At 45.2% G+C, this 26,896-nt stretch overlaps 1 protein-coding gene across 1 annotated transcript in view; it reads left to right on the top strand.

The window, feature by feature from the left end:
• The window catches only part of adamtsl1 (ADAMTS like 1), a 142,053-nt gene that overhangs the window by 74,064 nt on the left and 41,093 nt on the right, over positions 1-26,896 (top strand). The window contains 2 exon segments of the mRNA XM_033018247.1: positions 12,646-12,882; positions 16,150-16,276. Of these exon segments, the coding sequence (XP_032874138.1) occupies positions 12,646-12,882; positions 16,150-16,276 (364 nt within the window).

The raw sequence follows: 26,896 nt of genomic DNA, 5'->3' as shown, positions 1-26,896 counted from the left end.
GCCGCTGTGGATTAATGCAACTGCTGTCAATGCGCATGCGCAGTTTTCCATGAGGTACGTTCGCCCACCCATCCCCCCGTTCTTCATGTCTCCATCGCCTCATGTGCTGAACCTTCTCCTCACTGCCGGCGCAGCTCGTGAAGCCCCGCCCCTCCCAACCCCCGTCCGCCTACAAGCTCATTCCAGCTGTGTCAGAAGCCGCATCTGTCTCCTCATTTGGCAGCTCACTCACTCACCCGGCTCCCCTCCCCCCCCCCCCCTCCCCTCCTCTTCTCATCTCCTCCCCTCTCCTTCCTCCCTCTCTCCCCTCTCCTCTCTACCAAAGATCCTATACCACTATAGAATCTTTGCTCTCTACCCATCACTCCACTCCGGGGAGGCCCGATCGTCTCCCCCTCCCCCTCCCCCTCCCCCTCCCCCTCCCCCTTCCCATCCCCCTCCCCCCTCCCCCTACTCCCCCTCCCCCCTCTCTCTCCCCCAATCCCCTTCCCTCCCTCACCCTCCCTCCACATCCTCCCCCCCTCCCCTCCATCCCTCTCCTACCCCCTCCCTTCCACCCCCTCCCCTACCCCCTTCCCTCCACCTCCCCCTTCCCTTCCCCCCGCCTCTCCCCCTCCCTTCCCACCCCCTCTGCCCCTTCCTCCCCTCTCAGCCCCCCTTTCCCCCTCCTCTCTCCTCCCCTCTCTCTCGTCCCATCTCTCGCTCCCCTCCTCCCCCACCCTCCCCCCCTCACCCACCTTCCCTCTCCTGCCCTCCCTCTGTCTCTTGCCCTTCCGTCTCTGTCTCTCTCTCTGTCTTTCCCCATTCTCTCTCTGCCCTCAATCTCTACCCCCCCCCCTCTCTAGATGCGCCTGCGAGTTGGGGGCTATGCGTCAGTGGATAGGGCGGTTATGGGGTAAAAGGAGCAAATGAGTAATATTAATATAATATCAAGTGGGGTAGTTAGTGTGTGTGTGAGGATGGTTAGTGTGTGTGACGCGGTATGCCGCCCCGCACCCACCCACCCCCCCCCCTTGCAAACGCGCGTTGGGGGAACAGACCCAATGGGTCTGCACTTGGTCTAGCATGCATTAAAAGCATGATGCCTAATCTGCAACTGTTAATTTTGAATCCAACATTTTGAATCCAACATGCCACCTTCTCGTGAAACCCATGTGTTTTTACTTTCTTGATGAGTCTGCCTAGTAGGCCTTTGTTAAAAGCCTTGCTAAAACCTAATACTCACAAAATCAAATGCTAGACTCATCTTGACAATCCTCCTCAAGTTCAATTAGTCAAACCATAATCTTTCACAAACAAACCTACTCAGATTTCCTCAGTTAACCCGTGCATCCATTTAGGTGAGTTATGTTATTCCTCTGAAGTTATTTTAACAATTTACTCACCCCTAGTTATCAGACCAATAGTCCTGTAGTCATTTGGTCTGACCCCTTCTCCTTTATAAACAGCAGTACTACATCAACATGTTTCCAGTCCTTGGGCATTAGGAAATGATAGTCAGAGCTGGTGTTATTTCCTCCTTGTGTTGTTTAAGAGCCTGGGGCACCATTTGTTTGAGCCTGACAAACGTAATACTCCCTCTTACTGTTTATTATTTTCAACACTTCACATCCTTCCTCCTCCATGTCACTGCCTACGTCATCCCTTTTCCATTAAGATAAATGCAATCCCTTCATAGAACATAGAACAGTACAACAGAGGAATTGGCCTTTCAGCCTGCAACGTTTGTGCCAAACATGAAGCCAAGTTAAACTGATCTCATCTGCCTGTACGTGAACCATATCCCTTTTTTCCCTGTGCTACCTTGTGCTTATCTAAAAGCCTCTTAAATGCCACTATGATTTCTGCCTCCACTACCAATTTTGGCAATACATTCCAGCTACCCCCCCCCCCCCCAACATACTGCTCTCTGGGTTTAGAAAAAACAGCCCAACACATCTATCTCCATTAAGCTTTCCCTTTTCTCACCTTACTGCTATGCCCTCTAGTGTTGAACATTTCCTCCCTGGGAAAAAGATTCTGACTGTCTACTCTATCTATGCCTCTCCTAATCAAGTCTCCCATCAACTTCCGACGTTTCAGAGAAAACAATTCAAGTTTATCCAACCTCTCCCTTTAGCTGAAACGCTCCAATCCACGAAATCTGGTAAACCTCCTCTGCACCCTCTTCAGCGTCTCCACGTCTTTCCTGTAATGGGGCGACCAATACTCAGAATACTCCAAATGCAACCTAACCAAAGTCCTATAAACAACTTTCAGACATACTCAGTGCCCCTAGAAATGAAGGCAAGCATACCATATGCCTTCTAAGCACCCTATCTACTTACTCTGCCACCTTTAGTAAGGTATGAACTTGGACTCCAAGATCCTTGGTGCTCTGCTTCCACCCCTACCATTCCCGCCCACCTCTTCCAACCGAATATTTACATCTTCCATCTCTGCACCCATTCTTCTGCTTTGATCTCTCGCACAGCCCATCATTTCTCAACCTCAATCCATCATGTATTTTTGAAACTCCTTAGGATATTCCTTGATCTTAACAGTCAAGATTTTATCACAGACTCTATTTCAAGAGTCACTCTAAATGTGTCACTCTAATTTCAGGAACTGCACCTTCCACTGACTTTCAACATCACTGAGCTCTTGGTGTCCAAGAGCTTCCTCTTATTGAGATATCATGCCCTATGTGTTCCGTAACATCCAATGGGTCTAGAGTTAGGACCTACCCTTTTTTTTGAATGGAGACATGTTTGTCCTGAATCCTCACCATCTCCTTGAATGTCTCCCACTGCTCTCGCACCGATGGACCTTAGGTGGTTGTTTCCAGTGCAGTTTTGCTAAATGGTATCTCAATCCAGTGAACCGTGAACAACCAGTACAGAAGAAACTTGGGGCAGATCAACAATGGTCATAATGAAAAGCAAGATTGGCTTGAGTCGACCAGTGGCCTCATTAAACAAGTGTTGTCTTCTGTGACATCTCTGACAGGCACTTGGAAGGCAATATATCTTCCTGGAGTGAACACATGCATAAGAGTGCTCATCAAATGGATTGCTGTATCACGTTTTGTGATCTTTATTGGAGCTCCACGCACTCTGTAAAGGATTTGTGGGAATCAGGAGGGGAAGGGGACTAATGCATGAGTGAACAGCATCCTCGGGTTCCTGTTATGGGCCAAGCACACTGGAGCTTGGACATCCTGAATGGAGCCACCCTACCCCATGAGAGGAATAGATCAGGTAGATGCACAGTCTCTTGCCCAGAGTGCAGAAATTGAGGACTAGAGGACATAGGTTTAAGGTGAAGGGGAAATGATTTAATAGGAATCTGACGGGTAACTTTTTCACACAAAGGTGGTGTATGGAACGAGCTGCCAGAGAAGGTAGTTGAGGCAGGTACTATTGCAACGTTTACGAAACATTTGGACAGGTACATAAATAGGACAGGTTTGGAGGGATATGGACCAAACACAGGCACATCGGACTGGTGTAGTTGGGACATGTTGGCCAGTGCGGGCAAGTTGGGCAAAAGGGCCTGTTTCCACACGCTGTCACTCTATGACTCTACCATATTCTGGTAGTGAATCACAATTTACCGAGACTTAATTTACTAAAGGGCCTGTCCCACGATGCGAGTTCACCCAAGAGCTTTCCCGAGTTTAAAAAAAAAATCAAACTTGTGGTAAGTACGTAGAATGTACGTAACGGGTATGTCGGAGCTCGTGGATGTCTCGTAGCGGCTCGTAATGCTAACAGCACGTACTCAGGAAACGTGGAAACTGGTGATGTTTTTTCAACAGTTTGAAAAATTTCCAAGAGTAAAAAAATACTCCTGATGTGGTACCACGAGTGAAAGGGCCTTTTCACGGGGCGAGTTGACGCAAGATGTCACCAGAGTGAAGAGGTCGTGGTCCAGCACGAGTCTCGCACGATATAACGGCAGTAGATAAAGAGTTCCCACGGTACTCGGCATTTATGTTATTCGTGCGAGTGACTTGGCCGTTTCCCGAGCTGTCGCGTTAAATCTTGAATGAACATCGTGAACTACACGTGACACAAATGATGTAACTTTTTTTTTCACACACTATATATATCCTCCCTTGGTTGAATCGGCTCAAATGTCTTCTGTATTATGGCAAGAAAGTAAATTGCAACGTAGCCATCAAAATGTTTGCAACTGGATTTTAAATGAATGGGAAACTTAAATGGAGGAAAATAGTTTTTATAAATTAATAACTTTTGTATGGCGATCATTTAAATGTCTAAACTATGGTTTATCCCAGGCGCTATTCATAAAGATGAAGCTTGCACATATGCATATAAAAATCTTACATGTGCACACATTTACCAGTCAACTTTTCAATTCGTGAATTCGTTTTACTTTTATAACGGGAGTGCCTTTATTAATCTATCCAGTAGTAACCACAGATGCTGTGATTCCAGTACTTGCTTTGATTTGTAATGCTTCAAACCTAACTTACTGGCCGAATTGCACTTTATGATCTTCCAAGGTGGTGAAAGGCGCCACGTAAATGCAAGTTCATTGGCAGTATATGGGCAGAGAGACCCATTGGCAGGAATGTGCAAGTTTACTCGGAGCTTGCATTAAAAACGTGGACGTGAATGCAAAAACGATGTGAAGGAAGGACATGACCTTTTACAGAGAGGGTGTTTACTGCTGCCTCGCAGATGATCCATCCCTGCACCGTGATCTGCTCCGATCAGACTAGGGGGGTAGGGAGGTGGCAATAGGGCCTCTGTCTCCAAATGGGACAGAGCAGCAAGAAAGTGCCTGACCTGCAGAGTCACAAGGAGGAAGAGCAGGGCGCAGCAGCACAAGCAGTGCAACCAGAGGCATCTCCTGCCGCTGCTGCCGCTGCTGCTGCTGCTGCTGTTGTTGTTGTTGTTGTTGTTGCCGCGGCGCCGCTGCTGCTGCTGCCCCCGCGCCCACGGCTCCTCCCTCGCTACAGTAACAAAGGGGGCATGGTCCCGCCCACCTCGCCCGCTCCCATTGGCCCGCCCGCTCCCTCCCCGACCCCTCCCTTTGTGACGTCGTCGCCGCCTGCCTGCGAATGGTCGCCTCCGCTGTCAATCAACCGCCCCCCCCTTCTCCCCACGTGACCCTTTCGGTGGATCACCCACCCTCTGAGCTCCTTCTGGCTTGCTAGATGGGTCCCTATTTGCTCAGCCGCTTGCACGCCAAGCCCACATCTGGCAAGCGTGCCAGGCATGCACAGGGGTCGGAAGAGCAAGACAGTTATCTGCATTAATTGAGAATTCTAACCATATTTGTGCAAAGTCATGAAGTAATTGGGCACGGAAGCAAGCCCTTCGGCCCAACTTGCCCACGCCAACTAGGGTTGACAACTTTCTCACTCCTAAATAAGGGTCAAAGGGTCAAAATAAGGGACAAATTTGCCGACGGCAATTCGTTGACCGAGCCGGTGGGCCAGCTGAGGAGTTTTGGCCCGGGCACCGGAGAATATTCGGCACCCCATCCAACTCATGAACCGATGATCGGCCATGAGAAGGAGGGCTGGAGGTGTCGGCGGTAAGCGAAAGTCTAAAGGTCGAACAGCTGGCCAGGCTGCCGAACCTTGCTCACCCTCTCCCTGCTCCAAGGAGCCCACAGGCAGTGTTATCTGTGGCATCTCCTGTTGCCTCTCCACCTGTCTCTCTTGCTGCGTCTCCTCCTCATTCTCCTGCATGGCAAAAACATCTCTGACCCGCTTTACCCCCTTCCTTTGAGATTTTCTGGGAGCCATCTCTGCAATTGTTCCTGTTAAAAAGATTATCCAACAATGACAATTAGGTGGGACGTCCTCGAAGGACACATGTTCCCATGTGTCCTTTTGAGACCACCTTTTTTAGTCACCCTCTGTCCCCTCTGTCCAGCTTCCGGGTTTACCGTTCGCAGGAGTTCCCACGCGCTATATCTCTAAAATCTGAAGTTATGTAATGTCTAAAGGAACTGCAGACGCTGGTTAATGCTGGTTAATATGCACAGAAGGACACAAAATGTTGGTGTAACTCAGCAGGTAAGTCAGATCTGGGAAGAAAAGCATAAAAAGCTGGAGTAAGTCAGCGGGTCAGGCATCATCTCTGGAGAAAAAGAATAGGTGACGATTCGAATCGGAGCCCTTCTTCAGACATCCTGATCGGAATTGAGTCTGAAGATGTGTCTCGTCCCGAAACATCAGCTTTTTTTCTCCAGAGATGCTGCTTGACTCGCTGAGTTACTCCAGCTTTTTGTGTCTGTCTTCGGTTTAAACCAGCATGTGCAGTTCACTCCTTACACGGGTCTCTGCACAACATTGATTGGTAGCATTCCGGACCCCTGGACCCGAGGACTCCGACCTGTATCTCTCAAAGAAGTACATGTGAAAAATATCTCACGGACCATAAAAATGCGTAACCTTTCAGTAAAGTCCCTTTTAAAGTCCCTTTTAAAGATTATAGTTATTTTCTTGAATCTCATTAACATAACTCATGAATAAGTTGATGTCCATATGCGGATGTAAATCTTTATTTTTATTTATTTTTTAAATTCAATCCCACTGAAGATAATATGTAATCACCTTCTGTCCCCTCTGTCCAGCTTCCGGGTTCACCGTTCGCAGGAGTTCCCACGGTACCCGCAAGAGTTATTACGGATATCGCACGGATATCGCACTGGCCACTACGTTCATATAATGTTGCAATACTCAACCACAAGTGTACAAGTCACTCTTGGAGAAATTCCAATTTTCTTGAATTTTCTCCCGAGTGACCAAGTTACACGATGACCTGCCGTTAGCGCTACGGTGGTCCACGGTGGTCCACGAATGCCGCACTGTTATCGCACGAGGTTCCCACGATGTTGAACTCTGGTTAACTCTTGCGTCAAGTCGCCCCGTGTAAAAGCCGCATTAGATTCGGGAGAGCTCTTGGGTGAACACGCATCGTGGGACAGGCCCTTTAAGTCCTACACAGCGAGAATCATTGAGATGTATGGCACGGAAACAGGCCCCTCATGTGCATGCCAACCCTCATGCTTATCTATATTGATACTACTTCTCCGCATTATTTCTATATTCCTTTACGTACTGCTCATTTAAATATCTGTTCAAATCCGTCTTAAATGTTGTTACTGTTCCTGTCTCCACTGTCTCCTAATGGGCCTGTCCCACTTAGGCGATTTTTCAGGCGACTGCCGGTAACTGTCAAATCGTAGCAGGTTGCGGATAAACTGGCGACTGGAACGGCGACTGTCAGAGTGGAACACATGCATCGCTTCCATCACCAGCCAGTTATGCAGGTGGGGGACAGGGCAAGCGGGGGGAGCGCTGTCTGAGTGAAATTCACACGGTGCAAAGCCAATGTGATACAGACACACACCGCGATGAACAGGAAGGTTGGCACTGTAATTAAGACGGTGAAAGCACAGTGTATGGGAAGGATCACTTAAGTCCTTTAAAAGAGGGGGGGAGACGGGGGAGAATGGGGGAAAAGGGGGAGATGGTGGGGAGAAGGAGTGGAGACAACTTTTAAGAAGCCAGAGATACACGGCTGTGAAGATCGGCAGGCATTAACATTACTGGTCGGTTACCCTTGGTTCTGAAAACTACCGTTTACGTTTTTTTATCCCAATGAGCCAATGAAATTCACCTGTCAGCACTGGTGACAACCAACGAGAACCTATGACCTCCTGGCGACCCACTACCACTGCATCTACGGCACGAGAATTCTCGCGACTCGCCATGGCGGCTTCATTCTGGTCGCCGCTACTTTTTCAACGTTGAAAAATGAGCGGCGACCCGAATGAAGCCGCGACTAGTTACGAAAATGCGGGAACTCCTCACCACCGTGAAGGCGACTACCTGACAACCACCCGCGAACGTGTGGCGACCGCATAGTCTCCTGTAGTCGCCTAAAAAGTCGCATAAGTGAGACAGGCCCATAAGGCAGCTCATTTCAGACACTAACTACTCTTTGTTTGAAGAATTTAATCCTCAGATCCCCGTAAACCTCCTCCCTCTGTTCTATGTCCTCTAGTTTTGGTTTTGTACCATGTGAAACAGGCTCACTTTCTATCCTGTCTATGAGTCTCATAATTTAATATAACTTTACAATGTCACCTCTCAACTTCCTTTGCTCCAAGGAAAACGGACCAAGTCTATCCAATCTCTCCCTATTACTCAAAGCCATTCATTCCAAACAATATCCCCATGTGCACTCCAGAGAGTTAACATCTCGGATAATTTGTCTGGGGCCCAGGAGGAAGGCATGCCAGTAATTCGACTCTCTCAATAGTTAAAGAAGACTTGGCATGTTACCGAATACTCTAACAAACTTCTACAGACGTACGTTAAAAAAATACCTTGACTGGTTGCATCATGGCCTGGTATAGTAATGCCAACTCACAGGAAAACAAGAGACTGCAGAGAATAGTACTCAGCCCAGTTTAGCAAGGGTACAGTCCTCGTCACCATTGAAAGCATCATCATGAGGCTCTGCCTCAAGAACGTAGTATCTATCCTCAAGGAACCTACCATCAAGGCCATGCCCTATTCTCACTGCTAACATCAGGCAGAATGTACAGAAACCTGAAGTCCCATACCACCAGGTTCTGGAAATGATCTTTTCCTACAACCATTATGTTCATGAACCAACCTGCACAACCCTAACCCTACCTCAGGACCACCTATCCCAATCTGCGGACCACCTTTCGCACCATCATGGACTTGTATGTTAATTGTGTATTGCACGAGTATTTTTTTTTTTTTTGCACAGTCTTTCTTTTCACTGGCTAATTGAGTTCATGTGTAATTTATATGCAATATATGTATAATTTAAGTTTTTGTGTACAAAAACAAAGCGGCAGAGGAACTCAATGGATCAGGTATTATATGTGGAATGAAATAGACAGACAATGTTTCAGGTTGGGACCCTTCATCAGACTGCATATTTTTGAGTGTTGTGAGAGTCTATGTGCCTCTGATGTTGCTTTTAGCAAGATTTTAATTGTACCTGTTCCTCGCCAAACATGTGCACATGAGAATCAACTTGACTCGACTCGTCTTGAATCAGAAAACATTGTTAAAATCAGATATCTACCTCTTTGATGACCTTCAGGCTATCTTTGATCAGACATTACTGACTTACCTTGAACTAATCATTATTCCCTTACTATGTATCATCTATACACTGTAAATGGATTGATTGTAATCACGTATTGTCTTTCCGCTGACTGGTTAGCATGAAGCAACAAAAAACTTTTCAGTGTACCTCGGTTCACGTGACAATAAACTAAACTAAACTGAACTGAATTCATTTTTTGGGGTCCATCCTAGAATAATGTTCACCATTTAGGTTGTAAAACGCACATCACTACAATAGTATAATCACATCATCTGGAAACTGCCACATCCCCTGTGACCATTGTGGCAAACACTGCAATGAATATTTAAAGCAGGTTCTCCCAAAAAACGGAACCTTCCTGAATACAATTAGCAGGAGGGATACCATCCCCTCAGATATAAATAGTTATGAGGCAACCAACACCCAATGACTTACATTAAGTCCAGATGGATGCATGATTTCTATTTTCAGAGATCAAATTAGCGTGCCTTTCTTATTTTACACATTTCTGCTCCATCAGCAGAAATCTCTGCATTGGGTTAATCAGCACTCAGGATTGACACTCAAACAATGATTGTGGCCATGTATTTACTATAATGAATAACATCAACATGGTAATTTTAAATTCCAGACAAGGTAGCGACATACACAGAACACCCTCACTTTTAAAATTATGACTCAATGTAGTAATCAATGCTGGGGAGTGGGTGGTTCGGGTGGGAAGGAATGAGTGATCCAAGGAGTTGCGTTGGGAGCTGTCTCTGCAGAAAGCGGTCGGGTGAGAAGATGTAACTGGTGGGGGGGGTCATGTTGAAGGTGGGGACAATGTCAGAGAATTATGTGTTGGATGTGAAGACTGGTGGCGTGAAAGGTGAGGACCAGGGGAACTCTATCCGTGTTGGTCTGGGAGGAGGTTAAGCAGTTCCCCAGCAACCGCAGAAGATGTAACTTCCACTGCAACTCCAGGAAATGTAACACCTGTCCCTGTACCTCCTCCCTTACATCCATCCAGGAACCCCGGTAGACCTTCCAGGTGAGACAGAGGTTCACATGCACCCACTCTAACCTCATCTACTGCATTTAGTGTTCCTGATGTGCCCTTCCACCCACCTGCGCTCAGTCCACCAAAACCTGCTGGATCTCCCAGCTACTAACCATTTTAAATCCCCTTCCCATTCCCATACTGACCTTTCTGTCCATTGCCAGAGTGAGACCACACACAAACTGGAGGAACAGCACTTTATATTCCGCTTGGGTAGCTGACAGCCTAGTGGAATGAACATTGAATTCTCCAATGTTAGGTAAATAAGCAATAAACACCCCCACCCCTGCCCCTCCCCGTTCCACTTCCTCCGCCCCCGCTCATCCATGTTTCCCATCTGGATGTGCATAATTTCTCCCACAATCCCATCACCTTTTCCCCTTCCACCAATATCCCTTCCTCTGGCTACACATTTCATGCCTCTTCTCTCCTTATCTCACAGCTTTATCTTTTCATCTCTGGCCTTTGACCAACCGTCTGACAATCAAATCCCACATCATCTGTATCCACCTATCATAGGTTTTGTCTTGGCCCCACCTCTCTTCCGACTTTCTACCCGCCACTACAAGCGGTCTGAAGAAGCATTGCCTATCCATGTTCTTCACAGATACTGCATGTTATTCCAGCGCTTTGTATTTTGTTTGTTAACCAGCATCTGCTGTCAAAGTAGCCATCCAGTCCCTCACTTCTCATCTACCATTCACTGGGACCATGGGGTGAGAGATTGCAACCTTCACATGGTCCACCCTGTTTTGACTAATACAATCAACCCGACATGCACAAAAAATAGATGTAGTGTTTTGGTGTCTACAGCTTTAGGCTGTGCACGCCATACGCAAGAAGAAGAAGACTGGGACCATGACTGGGAGATTAGTTTAACTTGGCATCTTGTTCTGCACGGACATCGTGGCCCGAAGGACCTGTGTGTCTGTGCTGCATTGTTCCATGTTCTGTGATCGATCTATGACTAACTCATTCTCCTACCTTTCCCCCCATATTCTTCACACCTTTGATTAATTAAAACAAATCAGTCTCACATGATTGACCTAGCATTTACCATTTACAGAAGAGTCCTAAATTTAAACACATTTGGTCAGCATAAGTGTTTCCTAACTTAATTTACAAAAATGTTTCTGGAAACCTATAACTATGTGGAAAGATTGGATAAGCTGGCATGAACCAGAGGGGGCTGAGATGAAACTTAGTTGTAGTATGTAAAATTATGAGGGGCCTAGATAGAATAATAATGAGGACATTATTTCCTGTAGCAAGGGGCTGTCAGCTAGTAGCTGCATTGATTTATAATAATTGGTTTAGGTTTAGGTTTATTATTGTCACATACTGTGGTACAGTGAAAAGATTTGCTTTGCATGCTATCCAATCAAACTACTAGACAATACTATACATAAATACAGTCAAGCCAAACCCAAATGCAATAAGTAGAGCAAAAGGAAAGATGTAGAGGGCAGAATATAGTTCTCATCATCGTAGTATTACATACCCAGAGACAAAGTCCAATGTCCACAATGAAGTTGCAATGGTTCATGTTGTATCCTAGTTTATGGAAGGATCATTCAAAGCCCTAATAACAGAGGGGAAGAAACTGTTCCTGAGTCTGGTGCAAGCTTTAAAGCCTATATATTTTCAATCCGACAGAAGGATTAGAGGAGAGAAGAAGGATGGTGGGGATCTGGAATGCACTCCCTGAAAGTGTGGTAAAGAAAGAAGTCTTCATCACTTTTAAATATTATTCAGATATTGACCAGCATCATGCTCAGCATTTTAGACCTAATCCTGGAAGATGGGATTAGGTTGAGATGCTCTTTTTTGACCAGCGCAGACATGATGGGCATAATGGCCTTAATCTATATAACATATTTTCTGTGCCCTGAGATTCTATAATTCATTCCAGAAATGACTGCCTCCATCCATTAGACAGTGCCAGCCCAGCAGAAGTAGTTTCTCTCCATCCACTCCATGATACCCCAAGCATCATGGAAACATCAAACTAATCACTCCAAACTCCAGGGAATACATTGACTCTGTCGTTTCTGCACCTTTTATGTCACACAAATAAAATGGTCAGTGTTGCTTCAGCATTGAAAGTGATGATCAAGTCCTCATTATATCAGTTCAAACTTAGGCTGCTTTTGTAAGATTTTATGCAGAAAGTTTAAATCAGTCTGAGTTGGCAGTTTCATGCATGTTTCTGTAAAGGATGACTCAAGGAAAAGCTGTTTGCTTTATTACATTGACATTTGTGCAAAAAGTTATAACCAGCTCACAATGTACTCATTAAGAATTTAATACAAAGGGTTGAAGTTTGTGTCATACTTATGAAGCTTGAATTAATTGTCTGACGACACTACATGATTAAGCCAGTCCACTGATTGTTTTCCAGTGAACTACAAATCTTAGAGTTTAAACATTGCTCTCAGAATAATCCATTCATTTTTTTTTCTTGTTGATGCTCTTTGTCCCCAGGACTGCCCCCCAGAAGCTGGGGAATTTCGTGCACAGCAATGTTCTGCTCACAACGACGTCAAGTACCAGGGCCAGTACTACGAATGGCTTCCTGTCTACAATGACCCTGAGAAGCCCTGTGCATTGAAGTGTCTGGCAAAGGGAACATCAGTGATCGTGGAACTGGCACCAAAAGTGCTTGATGGCACCCGGTGTTACACTGAGACTTTGCACATGTGTATCAGTGGAAACTGCCAAGTAAGTAACCAGAGTGCTGTGCTGTAAATGGTATCTTGATTACAATAAATAAAGGGAAATTTAACTGAAAGACTTTACTTAACTTTAGACTTTAGCGATACAGCATGGAAACAGGCCCTTCGGCCCCCCCAAGTTCACTCCGTCCAGCGATCACCCCCGTACCCACACTATCCTACACACTAAAGACAATTTCCAATTTTACCAAAGCCAAATAACCTACAAACCTGAATGTCATTGGAGTGTGGGAAAAAAACAAAGAACCCGGAGAAAACCCAAGTGGTTACGTGGAGAACGTACAAACTCTGTACAGACAGCACTCATGGTCAGGATCGAACCTGGGTCTCTGACTCTGTAAGGCAGCACTGCACCACTGTGCCACCCTCAACTGATAACGTTTTTTGTGATTTAGGTTATCTTTGATTTTTTTTCTGCTCCCAGTATTTCCTGAGTCTCTCAAAGAGATGCACATACCCAAACCTCCACCTACCACATAACCCCTGATAACCCACCCATACTCTCACACGTCACCCTCGCATTCATGTCCGACTCCTACAGTGCCAAAGACTCACAGACTCACACCATCATAAGCTCACTCTTTCCCACCATCACATCTCATGTCTTCAGCTGTCAGATCATCCCTCTTTTTCTCCCCTTCACAAAAAAATCACAGAATAAGCACAGCATGGGATAGCCTATTTGGCTTATCATATCCAGACCGGCTTGTTGCAAAAGTAATCCAACTGGTCCCCCTCCCCTGTCTTCTCCCATAATCCTGCAAACTCATTCCTTTCAGATACTTGTCAAGCTTCCTATCGAACAGTGCAATTGAATCTTCCTCTTCTTTTGGCCTTGACTATTGCCTATCATCAATCACGTTGCGCTTATACATTTTTTTTCTTCTGCAAATAGTATCACCAAACTAGTATAGAAGTGGGGGGAAGTGACTGTGCCCTTATTCCTTTCAATAAAGTTTGATATTATTGATTCATGCTATTTCAATTACAAAAAAAACAACTTTTTGGGAAATTGTTCTCCGGCAGTTCTCAAGAGATTGGGGAAATTGGCTGGAAAGAATGGTCACCATCACCCACTGGGCTGTGCCATGTGTTCAATGCCCATCAGGGGTGTGGGTGTGCTGCCTCAATGCCCAGCGGGGTGTGGACCACTCTGAGAAGTTGCCTTTCTTTTCACAGCACAGTAGTCTAAATTTCCCTTTGGGATCTGGGAACAGTTCCAATTAAGTCAAAGTGTTTAAAACCTTTCTGGTTCAGTCCACTTAGTCATAAAAATGACTTGCAGAATTTGGAACAGTACAGAAAGTAATCAGAGGGCCTAATGGAATGCTGGCCTTTGGAGGGCTGGAATACGATGGAACAGATGTAATGCTGCAGCTGGATAAAGCCCTGGTGAACTATATAAGGAGGCCTGGGAACAGTTCCGGGAACCACTTCTGAGGAAGGAGGAAGTGCTGAATGATGCCTGTGCCCCAAGGGTTAAATAAGGAGGAACAATTACATGACTAGAGTTATATTCGCTGGAGATTAAAAGATTAAAAAATGATTTGATCAATGTTTCAAGATATTAAGAGGAACTGTTAGTGTGATTGGAGAATTGCTATTTGGTGATTGCAGGAAGGGCCTGTTTCAATAATTGGAGTGTATGAATGTTTGAGAGTCTCTGCTGTAAGTGGCTGTTACTATGCTGGGTTAGTTGGTAATTTTAAGCCTGACGTTCATAGACTTTTGTTGTCCAAGTCTATCGAGCCAAATAGAGCTGACTGTAACTGATTGTTTCAAACAGTGCATTGCAATCATTCAGCCACTCCGGGGTAGGCAGTCCTGAGCCTACTCAGGTCAGTCCCAGGTCCAGGACCGGGTGGGGGATGGGGTGGGGTTGTTCATATGCTGATGTATGTGTTACAATCCCATCGACGGGCTAAACTGGTCCAGAACCAGAACCCAAACATGCAGGGATTCCTTGGCTTTACATGGGAGATTTGCCTCTCCAGTTCTGCACTAGCCTGCCCTGCTAATGGGTGGAATGAGAATTCCAACCTGTGAATGAGAAGAAGAAAAATTTTTGCAAACAGGTTTTGTTTCAACTTTTAATTTTTTTTCTTTCTTAATGCACTAATTAATTTCTTTTTATCTAAGTTGTCAGCAATGTTGGTTGTTTTTGTTCGGCTACATTTAAGATCCCAAAGGCATCACTGTTCCCAGTCATGGTGAAGAAGTCCTTTCTGGCCCTGGGTGTTCAATCTTGCTCCTTGGATGAGCAAGGTGCAAGGCGACCTGTGAAACGTCTGCTGGGTGCACTGACTTGAATTTGCCTACTATGGTTGCCCTCTCTCCCAGCACCAGACCTAACTCCTGCTGGATTATGAACAATATTCTAGGCCTCCACCATTCCTCCCATAGCTCTTGGTGGCGTTATTGCTGTAAAGAGTAAATTTAAATGTGATTCCATCTTTTGAGTATGATGTGGACAACACTACGCAAATCAAAATGAGAATGAATAGCTTTCGTAAGAGCAATTGACTGAATATATTGATGTTAGCCTCTCCTTAATCAGCAATTGCAGGGATCTTTTAGAATGAATTATTCTCATTGTCATTTTCTTCTCATAGTTCCTCTGCTGCCTCTCAATGGGAAGAATGTGGCACAGCTAGTAGAGGTTGTAACGCAGACAACCGGGGTTCAATGCTGTCTATTGCTATCGCTGCAGACAACCCAAATTTCCACCAGCCTGGCTGTGTGGCAATAAATTATATCTATCTATCTATCTATCTATCTGTGTGGTGTTTGCATCCAATTGCTTTGGTTTCCGCCCATATTCCATAGGATGTGCAGGCTGGTGTTTCATTGGCCACTCTACCTTGCCTGAAGTGTGTAGTTGAATGGTAGAATCAAGGGAGAGTTGATGGGATGTCGGGGAAATAAATCAGGATTGGTGTAAATGAGTGCTTGATGGTCAGCATGGAATTAGTAGGCTTTAGGGCCTGTTTCTTTGCTGAATAACTCTCTGATCATTATTTGTATGAGCTTATCTGGCATTAAAAATAGCGAAGCTACTCTAGCCTCTTGATTTGAATGATGTTTCAACTTTAGGTACTTGTGAGTACATAATATCTGGCTGGTAATCTGAGATATGCATATATTGCCTACTATTGCTGGAGTTGTGATTTTGGATAGGTCCCCATGAACATGACTATCCCTTGCAGTACTGATGCAGTGTACAGTTGCAGTGATACTATACTGTTCCTGGCAGGTTGTTGGCTGTGATCACCAGTTGGGAAGCAGCGCCAAGGAAGATAACTGTGGAATCTGCGACGGAAATGGCTCCACTTGTAGACTTGTGCGAGGACAATACAAATCTCAACTATCATCGAATAAGTGTAAGTACTGACCTCTCTAGCCTAAAAAAATCTTCCATTTTAATATTCTAGCAATATCTGCTCAGTGGTGCTTCAATGGGCCTGTGCTTCCCAGGAATAATCCTAAATGGGAATACGCTTCCATGTAATTAGGACTGGTTCAGGATTAAAAGATATGAAAGTGTCCAGTGAGGCCTTTGATAAAACACAGCACTTCCAGCCCATTTTTTGAACCCAATCTCAGGTGGCGCTAAGATCTGCTGATACTGAATGAGGTTCCTCACCATCTTGGTTCAAGCATTTGTCTGGTTACACAACGGATGCACTCATTACTAAGTGTCAGAGAACAGATGTCTTTGTTCACACCTGCTCTTGCTTTGCTTCAGGGTTGCTTCTGCTCCATTCCATCTCTGCTCTTTTAGTTTTTTTTTTTAATTTTAGAGATACAGCGTGGAAACAGGCCCTTCGGCCCACCAACTCTGCGCTCACCAGCAATCGCCCGATAGTTCTATCCTACTACCAGTGACAATTTACAGAAGCCAATTAACCTACAAACCTGCACATCTTTGGGATTTGGGAGGAAACCGAGCACCCAGAAAAGACCCACGTGGTCACAAAGACAACATACCAACTCCATACAGAAAGCACTCGGAGACAGGATCGAACCCGGGTCTCTGACCCTGTAACGCAACAACTCTCCCGCTGCGCCACTGTGCCGCCCCTCTCGAGGCTGTTCCTCCGGAAGCAGGTCCCTGACTGTGGAAGGGTACAATATAGAGGGAGGCTCTTTAAGTATAATGGGCCTGTCCCACTTAGGCGACTGTTTAGGCGACTGCCAGGGACTAGATTTAATGGAATTCACCTACGACACCTGGCGCCAACCTACGACAGCAAAAATCGTCGCCGCTGTCGCCGAAAAAGTTTCAACATGTTGAAAATTTTGCGGCAGTCGCCTGTAGTCGCCCAAATAAATCGCTCAAGTGGGGCAGGCCCATTAGGGGAACCTTGCACTTCGAGTCTCGTAAAGGGGTCCAAAGGAGTTGAAGTGTACAAAGCTCCACAAACTCCAATCAAATGATCGGAAACAGGAGCCAATTTCAATAATCGCTGACCAGGGTCACCCCACACCTGCCTTCACCAGGCTCAGTTCCAGAAGCTGACTTTCCTAGCTGTGTCCTGGAGAGTGTAGTGTCAGCAGGATCTTTGTGGAGCATTGAGGAAGTCCCCTCTTCAACAATTAGTAGACAAACTCCAGCCAATGTCATTTTTTTAATATAGCTATCAAAGTGGAAGCACACTACTAAAACAGAGCTATTTGTCAATTTAAATTGTTTTGTTTTTGCAAAAACATCAAGCAATACATAAATAATATTAAACCACAATGATTAAAGAAAGGGGGCTTTCACTCCCTTTGTATTGTTATATCCATTGCTGGTGCTTGGCCAAATGCAACCTGGCACATGATACAAGAGGTGATCCCAGCAAAAGTACTGGGGAGCTGCGAAGGTGAAGTTCTGAGGTTGGATTCCACATGATCTAGGGATTAAACTAATTGACCTATTCAGCATTTGCTGGCAAAATCTGAGCCGACCCATTTCAGTGATCTTAGCCGAGAAATAATTGTTGGCCCCAGGACAGTAACATCTCCTCTTCTCTTCAAATAGTGCCTTCCTTTACGTCAGTTTTTGAATTAACATTTCATCCAAAAGGTTGTAGCTCTGCCAACAGTACACTGGAGTGTCAGCCTAGATTATTTGCGAGAGGCTCTGGAATGGCCATTAATGTCTGATTTATGCTGAAACAAACTTGATATATGAAGGAAGATTTGGGGATTAGGGATGTGGAACTTAAGGAGGAGAATTCCAGTGTGTGCTCAAGAGAGCTAAAGGTTCAAGTGAGGCAACAGAAGGTACAGTTTTTCAGCTCTGTCAAAGCTGAGAAAATTACAAATGTAATTTGGAGAAATCTGTAGGGCTCGGTTGAAGGTGGGGGCAAGATTTTTAAATTGCTGAGGAATAGAGAACCAAAGGAGGTGGACAAGGATGGAGTGATCAGTATGGGAGAGAGAGCAGGAAAGGGTGTGGGTCCTGAATAAATTTTACGTGGGAGCTGAAGGGGATCAGCAAAAGGAATGTTGAAAATACCATGTGCTGTTTGAGGATGAATAGGGAGTTCTTTCCTGGCCAGCTTTCTTCCCTTGATTAATACAGATAGCTTTGAAATTATAAGAAGCTACGTGAACGCAAGGCTTTTTTCCAGCATTTTATGTACTTTACATTATATTGTTTTAAACACACAGTTTATTATCTTGAATGCAATGGCATCTTGAAACTTATTTCTGAAGGGAGAAATGGTGTTTAATTTTATTCCTTGTTCTCTGAGGGTTTTTTTTCTTTTGGCAGTACTTTGCATGGCTTCAGAAATCTTGGCTGTGGTTGAGAAATTGACCAATTCCACATGCATTCATTGCTTTCAATATTACTGAAAAATATTGTCCTGCACCTTGTCCTTTAATGAGCAAATAGAGATTTACGACTTTGTCATTAAGTCTTGAGGCTCAAGTATTGGTGAGTGTGAAATTAAGACCTGGGTTCCCTTTCCGTACACAGAGGATGCTTTCCTGTGCAGTATACGGGGTCTTTTCATCCTTTTTTGATGTGTTGTGTACCCGTTGATGGATCGAATAAGACAACCGAAGGCATGCCAAGAATACCACGGGCATTTCATACATTTGTAAATTCTTAACTTGTTGATCGTTTCAACTCGGCAGAATATAAATGTGGTTTTGATCTCCTGATACTTTGCTTAGATTTTGGACTGACATGTTGATATATTTAGTTATTGGACCGAATGAAAAATGTAAAATAAGTGTGGTGAGAGCAGAAGGTCGATATTACCACTGAAGATGAAATCGGACCAACATTAGTTCAAAAAGCAAAAACACTGCAGATGTCAGAAATCTGAAATAAAATACGGAAATGGTGGAAGTACTCAGGAAAAAAACAGATACATTTTCAGGTCAATGTCCTTTCATCAAAGCGAATCAATCTGAAACGTTAACATCCATTCTCTCTCCATATATGCTGCCTCACCTGAGGCATTTTTCTCGCATTTTCAGTTTTTATTTCTGACCAACTTTAGTGAAAAAAACAAATAACACAAATCATATCAAATCACTGGAAAAACAGTTGAATGGAATCCCGCTGCTGTGCGTTCTTTTAATCTGTTATCTGGCTCTTTGTTCTGCTAATTAACCAAAGTAAATTTCAAAGTTGAATTTTTAAGTTGCTGGTGGATGGATGGACTTTGGGCTGGAACCTCTGTTCTCTGACTAACGTTCTCTGTGAAAGATATGGCACTGCACTCCTGAAGGATGAGAGGAGATCTTATAGAAACATATACAATTTTTAAGGGATTAATGGTCCCGATGGTGGGGGAGTCCAGAACCAGGGGTCACAGTTTAAGAATAAGGGGTAGGCCATTTAGATTTGAGATGAAGAAAAGCTTTTTCACCCAGAGAATTGTGAATTTGTGGAATTCTCTGCCACAGAAGACAGTGGAGGCCAATTCACTGGATGTTTCACCAATTCACTGCTTGTACTCGCTAGAATTTAGAAGATTGAGGGGGGATCTTATAGAAACGTACACAATTCTTAAGGGGTTGGACAGGCTAGATGCAGGAAGATTGTTCCCGATGTTGGGGAAGTCCTGAACAAGGGGTCTCAGTTTAAGGATAAGGGGGAAATTTTTTAGGACCGAGATGAGAAAAAAAAAATTCACGCAGAGAGTGGTGAATCTCTGGAATTCTCTGCCACAGAAGGTAGCTGAGGCCAGTTCATTGGCTATATTTAAGAGGGAGTTACCTTGTGGCTAAAGGGATCAGGGGGTTATGGAGAGAAGGCAGGTACAGGATACTGAGTTGGATGATCAGCCATGATCATATTGAATGGCGGTGTAGGCTCGAAGGGCCGAATGGCCTTCTCTTGCACCAATTTTCTATGTTTCTATGCTTACAAGAGTTATGGGCCTGTCCCACTTAGGCGATTTTTCAGGTGACTGCCGTCGACTGTCAAGTCGTAGCAGGTCGCTGAAAAACCAGCGACTGGAACGGCGACTGTCAGAGAGTAACACACACACACACACACACACATACACACATCGCATCCTTCACCAGCCAGTTATGCAGGTAGGGGACAGGGCAAGCAGGGGGAGCGCTGTCTGTGTGAAATTCACACGGTGCAAAGCCAATGTGATGCGGAGACACACCACGATGAACAGGATGGATGGCGCTGTAATTAAGACCGTGAAAGCACAGTGTACGGGAAGGGTCCCTTAAGTCCTTTAAAAGAGAGGGGGAGAGGGGGGAGAAATGGGGAGAAGGAGTGGAGGCAACTTTTAAGAAGCCAGAGATACACGGCTGTGAATCTCGGCGGACATTAACATTACCGGTCGGTTACCCTTGGCTCTGAAAACTACTGTTTACATTTATTTTTCCCAATGAGCCAATGAAATTCACCGGTCAGCACCGGCGACAACCTACAACAACCTATGACAACCTATGACCTCCTGGCAACCCACTACCACTGCACGTACATCATGTGAATTCTTGCTACTCTCCATGGCGTCAAAATTCTGGTCGCCGCTAATTTTTCAACATGTCATCAAGGGTTCATAGAAACATGGAAACATGTTGAAAAATTAGCAGCGACCAGAATGAAGCCGCGACTAGTTACGAGAATGCGGGAACTACTCACCACCATGCAGGCGACGCCCCGGCAACCTCCGGCGAACATGCGGCGACATTGTGGCGACCTCATAGTCTCCTGTAGTTGCCTAAAATGTTGGTTAAGTGGGACCGGCCCATTCAATATAGCTCTTAGGGCTAACGGAATCTAGGGATATGGGGGAAAAAGCTGGAACGGGGTACTGAATTTGGATTGAATGGCGGTGCTGGCTTGAAGGGCTGGATAGCCTACTCCTGCACCTATTTTCTATGTTTCTATGAACCCTTGATGATCCTACGGCACTCCTGTGGTGAGCCTTATGTTCCTCAGGTCACGCAGGAGTTCTTCCCAAGACCAAGCTTCTGGCTGCTGATGATAACTTTAAAGACACATCCCACAACAATAGTTGTTTCAACTTCACGATAATGCCTGACCCCTGAATTAAGTGTACCACAGCCATTCCTAATCAGCTTGCAGTTCACTAATCCTAAAGAATGAGCACGGGCATGTTGTGAGAAATAATTAGGAAGCAGAGGAGATAATTCCATATCCGATACAGGCAGTTATATTCCATAGGTGAGCATAAAGGGACTGTCCCATTTCCCGAGTTACTCACGAATTCTCCCGAGTTTTCCCCTTGATTCAAACTCGGAGAATGTCCATAGGAGTCCGTAGGAATCCGTACGAGTCCATAGATGTATCGTAGCGGCTCATTATGCCATCAGGTAAGTCGGGACATTTTTTCCAGCATGACAAAAAAGTCCACGAGTAAAAAGATAGTCGGGAGGAGGAGTTCGTAGATCACAAAAATCTTGATATTTTTTTTAGGTCCTTTCAACTCGGCAGAGGATGGGAAAGTGGGACAGGCCCTTAAGCTGTAAATTATAACAAACAGGTGCACAGATCTCGTCTGGTAATAATGACATGGAAAGGCTGAGGTGTAAATTGTGCCACATCCCCACGCTGGTGAACCAGTTCTAAATATGACCAATCTTGGCAGCTTTGTCCATCAAATAACATTCCAACAGTGATAAGCAATAACTTCACAGCATACCGCACAATTAGGACCATGAACAAGAATGGAGAATACGCTGTGAGAGTGCAGTGCAGACTGATTTTTTACCTATTCTGGTTTTTGAGCCCAACGGCTATTTGTAGGACCAGAGTTCTAAACAGAGAGATTTTGACGAGCTAGTTTACAATGTCATGACAGCAATGACCCGCCCCATAATTTAAGTGCCCTACCTTAAACGCTACATTCAGCAATGAAGGAAAGATCCCCTCATGGGTTCCATTGCACAAATACATTGATCACATGAGAGGTGTTGGAAGGAACTGCAGATGCTGGCTTAAACCATAGACACAAAATACTGGAGTAAATCAGCCGGTCAGTAACTCAACGTGGAGAAAAGAAATAGGTGACGTTTCGGGACAAGACCCTTCTTCAGACTCGGGGGGGGGGGGGGGGGGGGGGAAGGGAAATGAGATATGGGGGGAAAGAGATGGTGATATAGAGAGATATAGAACAAATGAATGAAAGATATGCAAAAAAGTATTTGCATTTTATTACCTGCCCATCATTCCATCTCTATTTCTTTCATTATCTATCAAGCTGTGTAGGTAGGAACTGCAGATGCTGGTTCAAACTGAAGATAGACACTAAATGCTAGAGTAACTCAGCGGGACAGGCAGCATCTCTGGAGAGAAGGAATGGGTGCCATTTCAATAGATGATAGACAATTGGTGCAGGAGTAGGCCATTTGGCCCTTCGAGCCAGCTCCGCCATTCAATGTGATCATGGCTGATCATCCACAATCAGTACCGTGTTCCTGCTTTCTCCCCATATCGCCAGACTCCGCTATCTTTAAGAGCCCTATCTAGCTCTCTCTTGAAAGTATCCAGAACCGGCCTCTGAGGCAGAGAATTCCACAGACTCCCAACTCTCTGTGTGAAAAAGTGTTTCCTCATCTCCGTTCTAAATGTGTTACCCCTTATTCTTAAACTGTGGACCCTTGTTCTGGACTCCCCCAACATCGGGAACATGTTTCCTGCCTCCAGCGTGTCCAAATCCTTAATAATCTTATGTGATTCAATAAGATACCCTCTCATCCTTCTAAATTCTATAGTATACAAGCCCAGCCGCTCCATTCTTTCAGCATATGACAATCCCGCCATCCCGGGAATTAACCTTGTAAACCTACGTTGCACTCCCTCACTAGCAAGAATGTCCTTCCTCAAATTTGGAGACCAAAACTGCACACAATACTCCAGGTGTGATCTCACTAGGGCCCTATACAACTGCGGAAGGACCTCTTTGCTCCTATACTCGCTTCCTCTTGTTATGAAGGCCAACGTGCCATTAGCTTTCTTCACTGCCTGCTGTACCTGCATGCTTACTTTCATTTCGGGTCGAAACCCTTCTTCAGACTGATGTCAAGGGGGACAGAGATACATAGATAAGGAAGAGTGAAGGTGTGAAAATAGGGTAAATGGAATGGAGATCAAGAAAAATGTAGAATAGACCGTTGTTAGCTGGGAGAAGGTAACAACAAAGCAATCAGAGATAAAATGTAGTCGGATACAGTAATACTGGTCAGAGAACTGGGAAGGGGAGGGATGGAGAGAGAGGGAAAGCAAAGGTTTCTTGTAGTTAGTGAAGTCAATGTTCATACCACTGGGGTGTAAGCTGTCCAAGTAAAATATGAGGTGCTGTTCCTCCAATTTGCACTGGAACTCACTCTGACAACAGAGGAGGCCCAGGACAGAAAGGTCAGTGTGGGAATGGGAGTGGGTGTTAGTGTCCAGCAACCAGCAGATCAGGTAGGATTAGGCAGACTGAGTGGATGTGTTCAACAAAATGTTCGCTGAGTCTGCGTTTGGTGTCACTGATTTATAGGAGTCGACACCTGGGACAGCGGATACAGTAGATGAGATTGGAGGAGGTGCAAGTGAACCTCTGCCTTACCTGAAAAGACTGTTGGGGTCCTTGGACCGTGTTGAGGGGGGAGGTATAGGGACAGGTGTTGCATCTCCTGTAGTTTCAGGGGAAAGTGCCTGGGAGGGAGTGGTTTGGGTGGGAAGGGGCGAGTTGATCAGGGAGTTGCGGAGCGAACAGTCTCTGCGGAAAGCAGAAAGGGGTGGAGATAGGAATATCTGGGCCCCATGTGAGTCTTGAAGGGCATGTGAAGTGTCCTGGACATAGGTAGGGAGGGATTGGACCAGGGGGAATAGGATGGAGTCGAGGTCTGTGGATGGAGTCGAGGTATGTGGCAATTAATTCAGTTGGACAGGAACAAGCAGAAACAATGGGTCTGCTTTGGCAGTTCTGTTTGTGGATTTTGGGGAGAAGGTAAAACCGGGCTGTGTACGGCTGGGAAACGATAAGGTTGGAGGCTTTGGAGGGCAGACAGCTAGAAGTGATGAAATCTGAAATGGTCTGTAAGATTATGGCCTGGTGCTCATCTGTGGGATCATGGTCCAAGGACAAGTAGGGTGTCTGAGAGTTGTCGTCTGGCCTCAGCCCGGTAGAGGGCACCTCCCTTGTTGGCGGGTTTGATTATAATGTCGGGGTTGCTGCAGAATGAGTGGAGGGCTGTACATACAGAGGGGGAAGGTTAGAGTAGGTAAGGGGAGTGGAAAAGTTGAGATGGTTGATGTCACGCTGGCAGTTAGAAATAAAAAGGCCTAAAGAGGGTAGAGGGTCATCCGGGGGAGTCCAAGAGGAGGGGGACCATGGAGACGGGAGAAGGGTTCATCACTGGGTGGTGAGGACTCCTTCCCATAGAAAAAGTCACGGATGCGGAGACGACGGAAGAAAAGCTCTACGTCGTGGCGATTCCGGAACTTGTTGAGGTGGGGGCGGAGGGTAACAAAAGTGAGGCCTCTGCATAGGACAGACCGTTCTGTATCGGAAAGGGGGAGGTCTGGAGGATGACAAGGGTGAGGGTTGGGGTCGGTGGATACCTGTATGGCTCCCTGCCAACCACCATATATTGCAAAATGTGCTCACATGCTCTTGAAATCCATGGGCAGAACACTTCAATTTTAAGTAGAATTATTTCAGCAACATTAAATGCTCTGCCAGTAAAAGGAACACTATCTGCTATTGATAACTTCAGCTTGCTTCATAAGCCTCATAATCCAGTTAATTAGAAAAGATTGCCTGCTTTATATTGTAGGCTGCGACTGTTTTTCATAAAGACCGTAATTTTTATTTTCTGTAGATTTTTAACTTAAGTGATGTTCGGATTATAACATGCCATTGTCACAAAGACTGCCCAAGTGGAATTAATTTGGAAATTAATGGGCAGTGCACTTTTACAATTTTCTGACGCAAACATGTGGTGGACGTCACAAGATTGTTTTTGGTCATTATCCAAATAAATATAAAAGGAACCAGAGAGTAAAATATTAAAAAATTAAAGGGATTTTTTTCCTGTTCAACAACCATCCAATCCCTACTTTCCAAATCCGGGACTGAGCCAGCATTGTCTTGCTGGAGTCTGGTTTAGCCTGAGCCTTACCTCCATTCAGTTGTCTAAGCTTGGCACAATTCCCCAGCATAGCCGAGGTGATAGCCAAGGAGGCTACTCCCTGTTAGAGAGGTCAGGGGTGCAGTGAGGGATAGGGAATCAGCAGTTTGGAGATCACCAAGGGCTCCACTATTCTAGCCACCGACCAGCAGATGTGGAAGCAACGATCAACTGGACAGATTTAATTTAGAGATACAGCGCGGAAACAGGCACATCGGCCAACCGGGTCCGCGCCAACCAGCAATCCCCGCACATTAACACTATCCTACATCCACTAGGGACAATTTTTACATTTACCAGGCCAATTAACCTACAAACATGTACATCTTTGGAGTGTGAGAGGAAACCGAAGATCTTGGAGGTAGTGATCATAATATGATTAGTTTTAATCTGCAATTTGAGAAGGAGAAGGTTAAATCGGGAGTGTCAGTGATGCAGTTGAACAAAGGTGGACTATGAAGGCATGAGAGGGGAGCTGGCCAAGATAGACTGGAAAGGGATCCTCGCAGGAATGACAGTGGAACAGCAATGGCAGGAATTTCTGGGCATAATCCAGAAGACGCAGGATCATTTCATTCCAAAAAGGAAGAAAGATTCTAAGGGGAGTAGGAGGCAACCGTGGCTGACAAGAGAAGTTAGGGATAGAATAAAACTAAAGGAAAAGATGTATAACACAGCAAAGAGTAGCCGGAAGCCAGAGGATTGGGAAACTTTCATAGGACAACAGAAGGAAACAAAACGGGCAATACAGGCTGAAAAGATGAAGTGCGAAGGGAAGCTGGCCAGGAATATAAAGAAGGACAGTAAAAGCTTCTTTAGATATGTTAAGGGAAAAAGAGTAGTCAAATGTGGGCCCCTTGAAGGCAGACATAGGTGAAATTATTATGGGCAACAAGGAAATGGCAGAATAGTTGAATAGGTACTTCGGATCTGTCTTCACTAAGGAAGACACATACAATCTCCCAGATGTACTGGAGGACAGAGGATTTAAGGGGGTAGAGGAACAGAAAGAAATTTTCATTAGGCGAGAAATAGTATTGGGTAGGCTAATGGGACTGAAGGATGATAATGCCCCAGGGCCTGATGGTCTACATCCCAGGGTCCTCAGGGAGGTGGCTCTAGAAATAGTGGACGCATTGGTGATCATTTTCTAATGTTCAATAGATTCATGATCAGTTCCTGTGGATTGGAGGATAGCTAATGTTATCCCACTTTTCAAGAAAGGAGCGAGAGAGAAAACGGGGAATTGCAGACCAGTTAGCCTGACTTCGGTGGTGGGAAAGATGCTGGAGTCAATTATTAAAGAGGTAATAATGGGGCATTTGGATAGTAGTAAAAGGATTAGTCCAAGTCAACATGGATTTATGAAAGGGAAATCTTGCATG

This window comes from Amblyraja radiata, chromosome 3 (assembly GCF_010909765.2).
Source record: "Amblyraja radiata isolate CabotCenter1 chromosome 3, sAmbRad1.1.pri, whole genome shotgun sequence".
Lineage (NCBI taxonomy): Eukaryota > Metazoa > Chordata > Chondrichthyes > Rajiformes > Rajidae > Amblyraja > Amblyraja radiata.
Note: the sequence above shows the minus strand (reverse complement) of the source record. Positions and strands in the feature narration are given on the sequence as shown.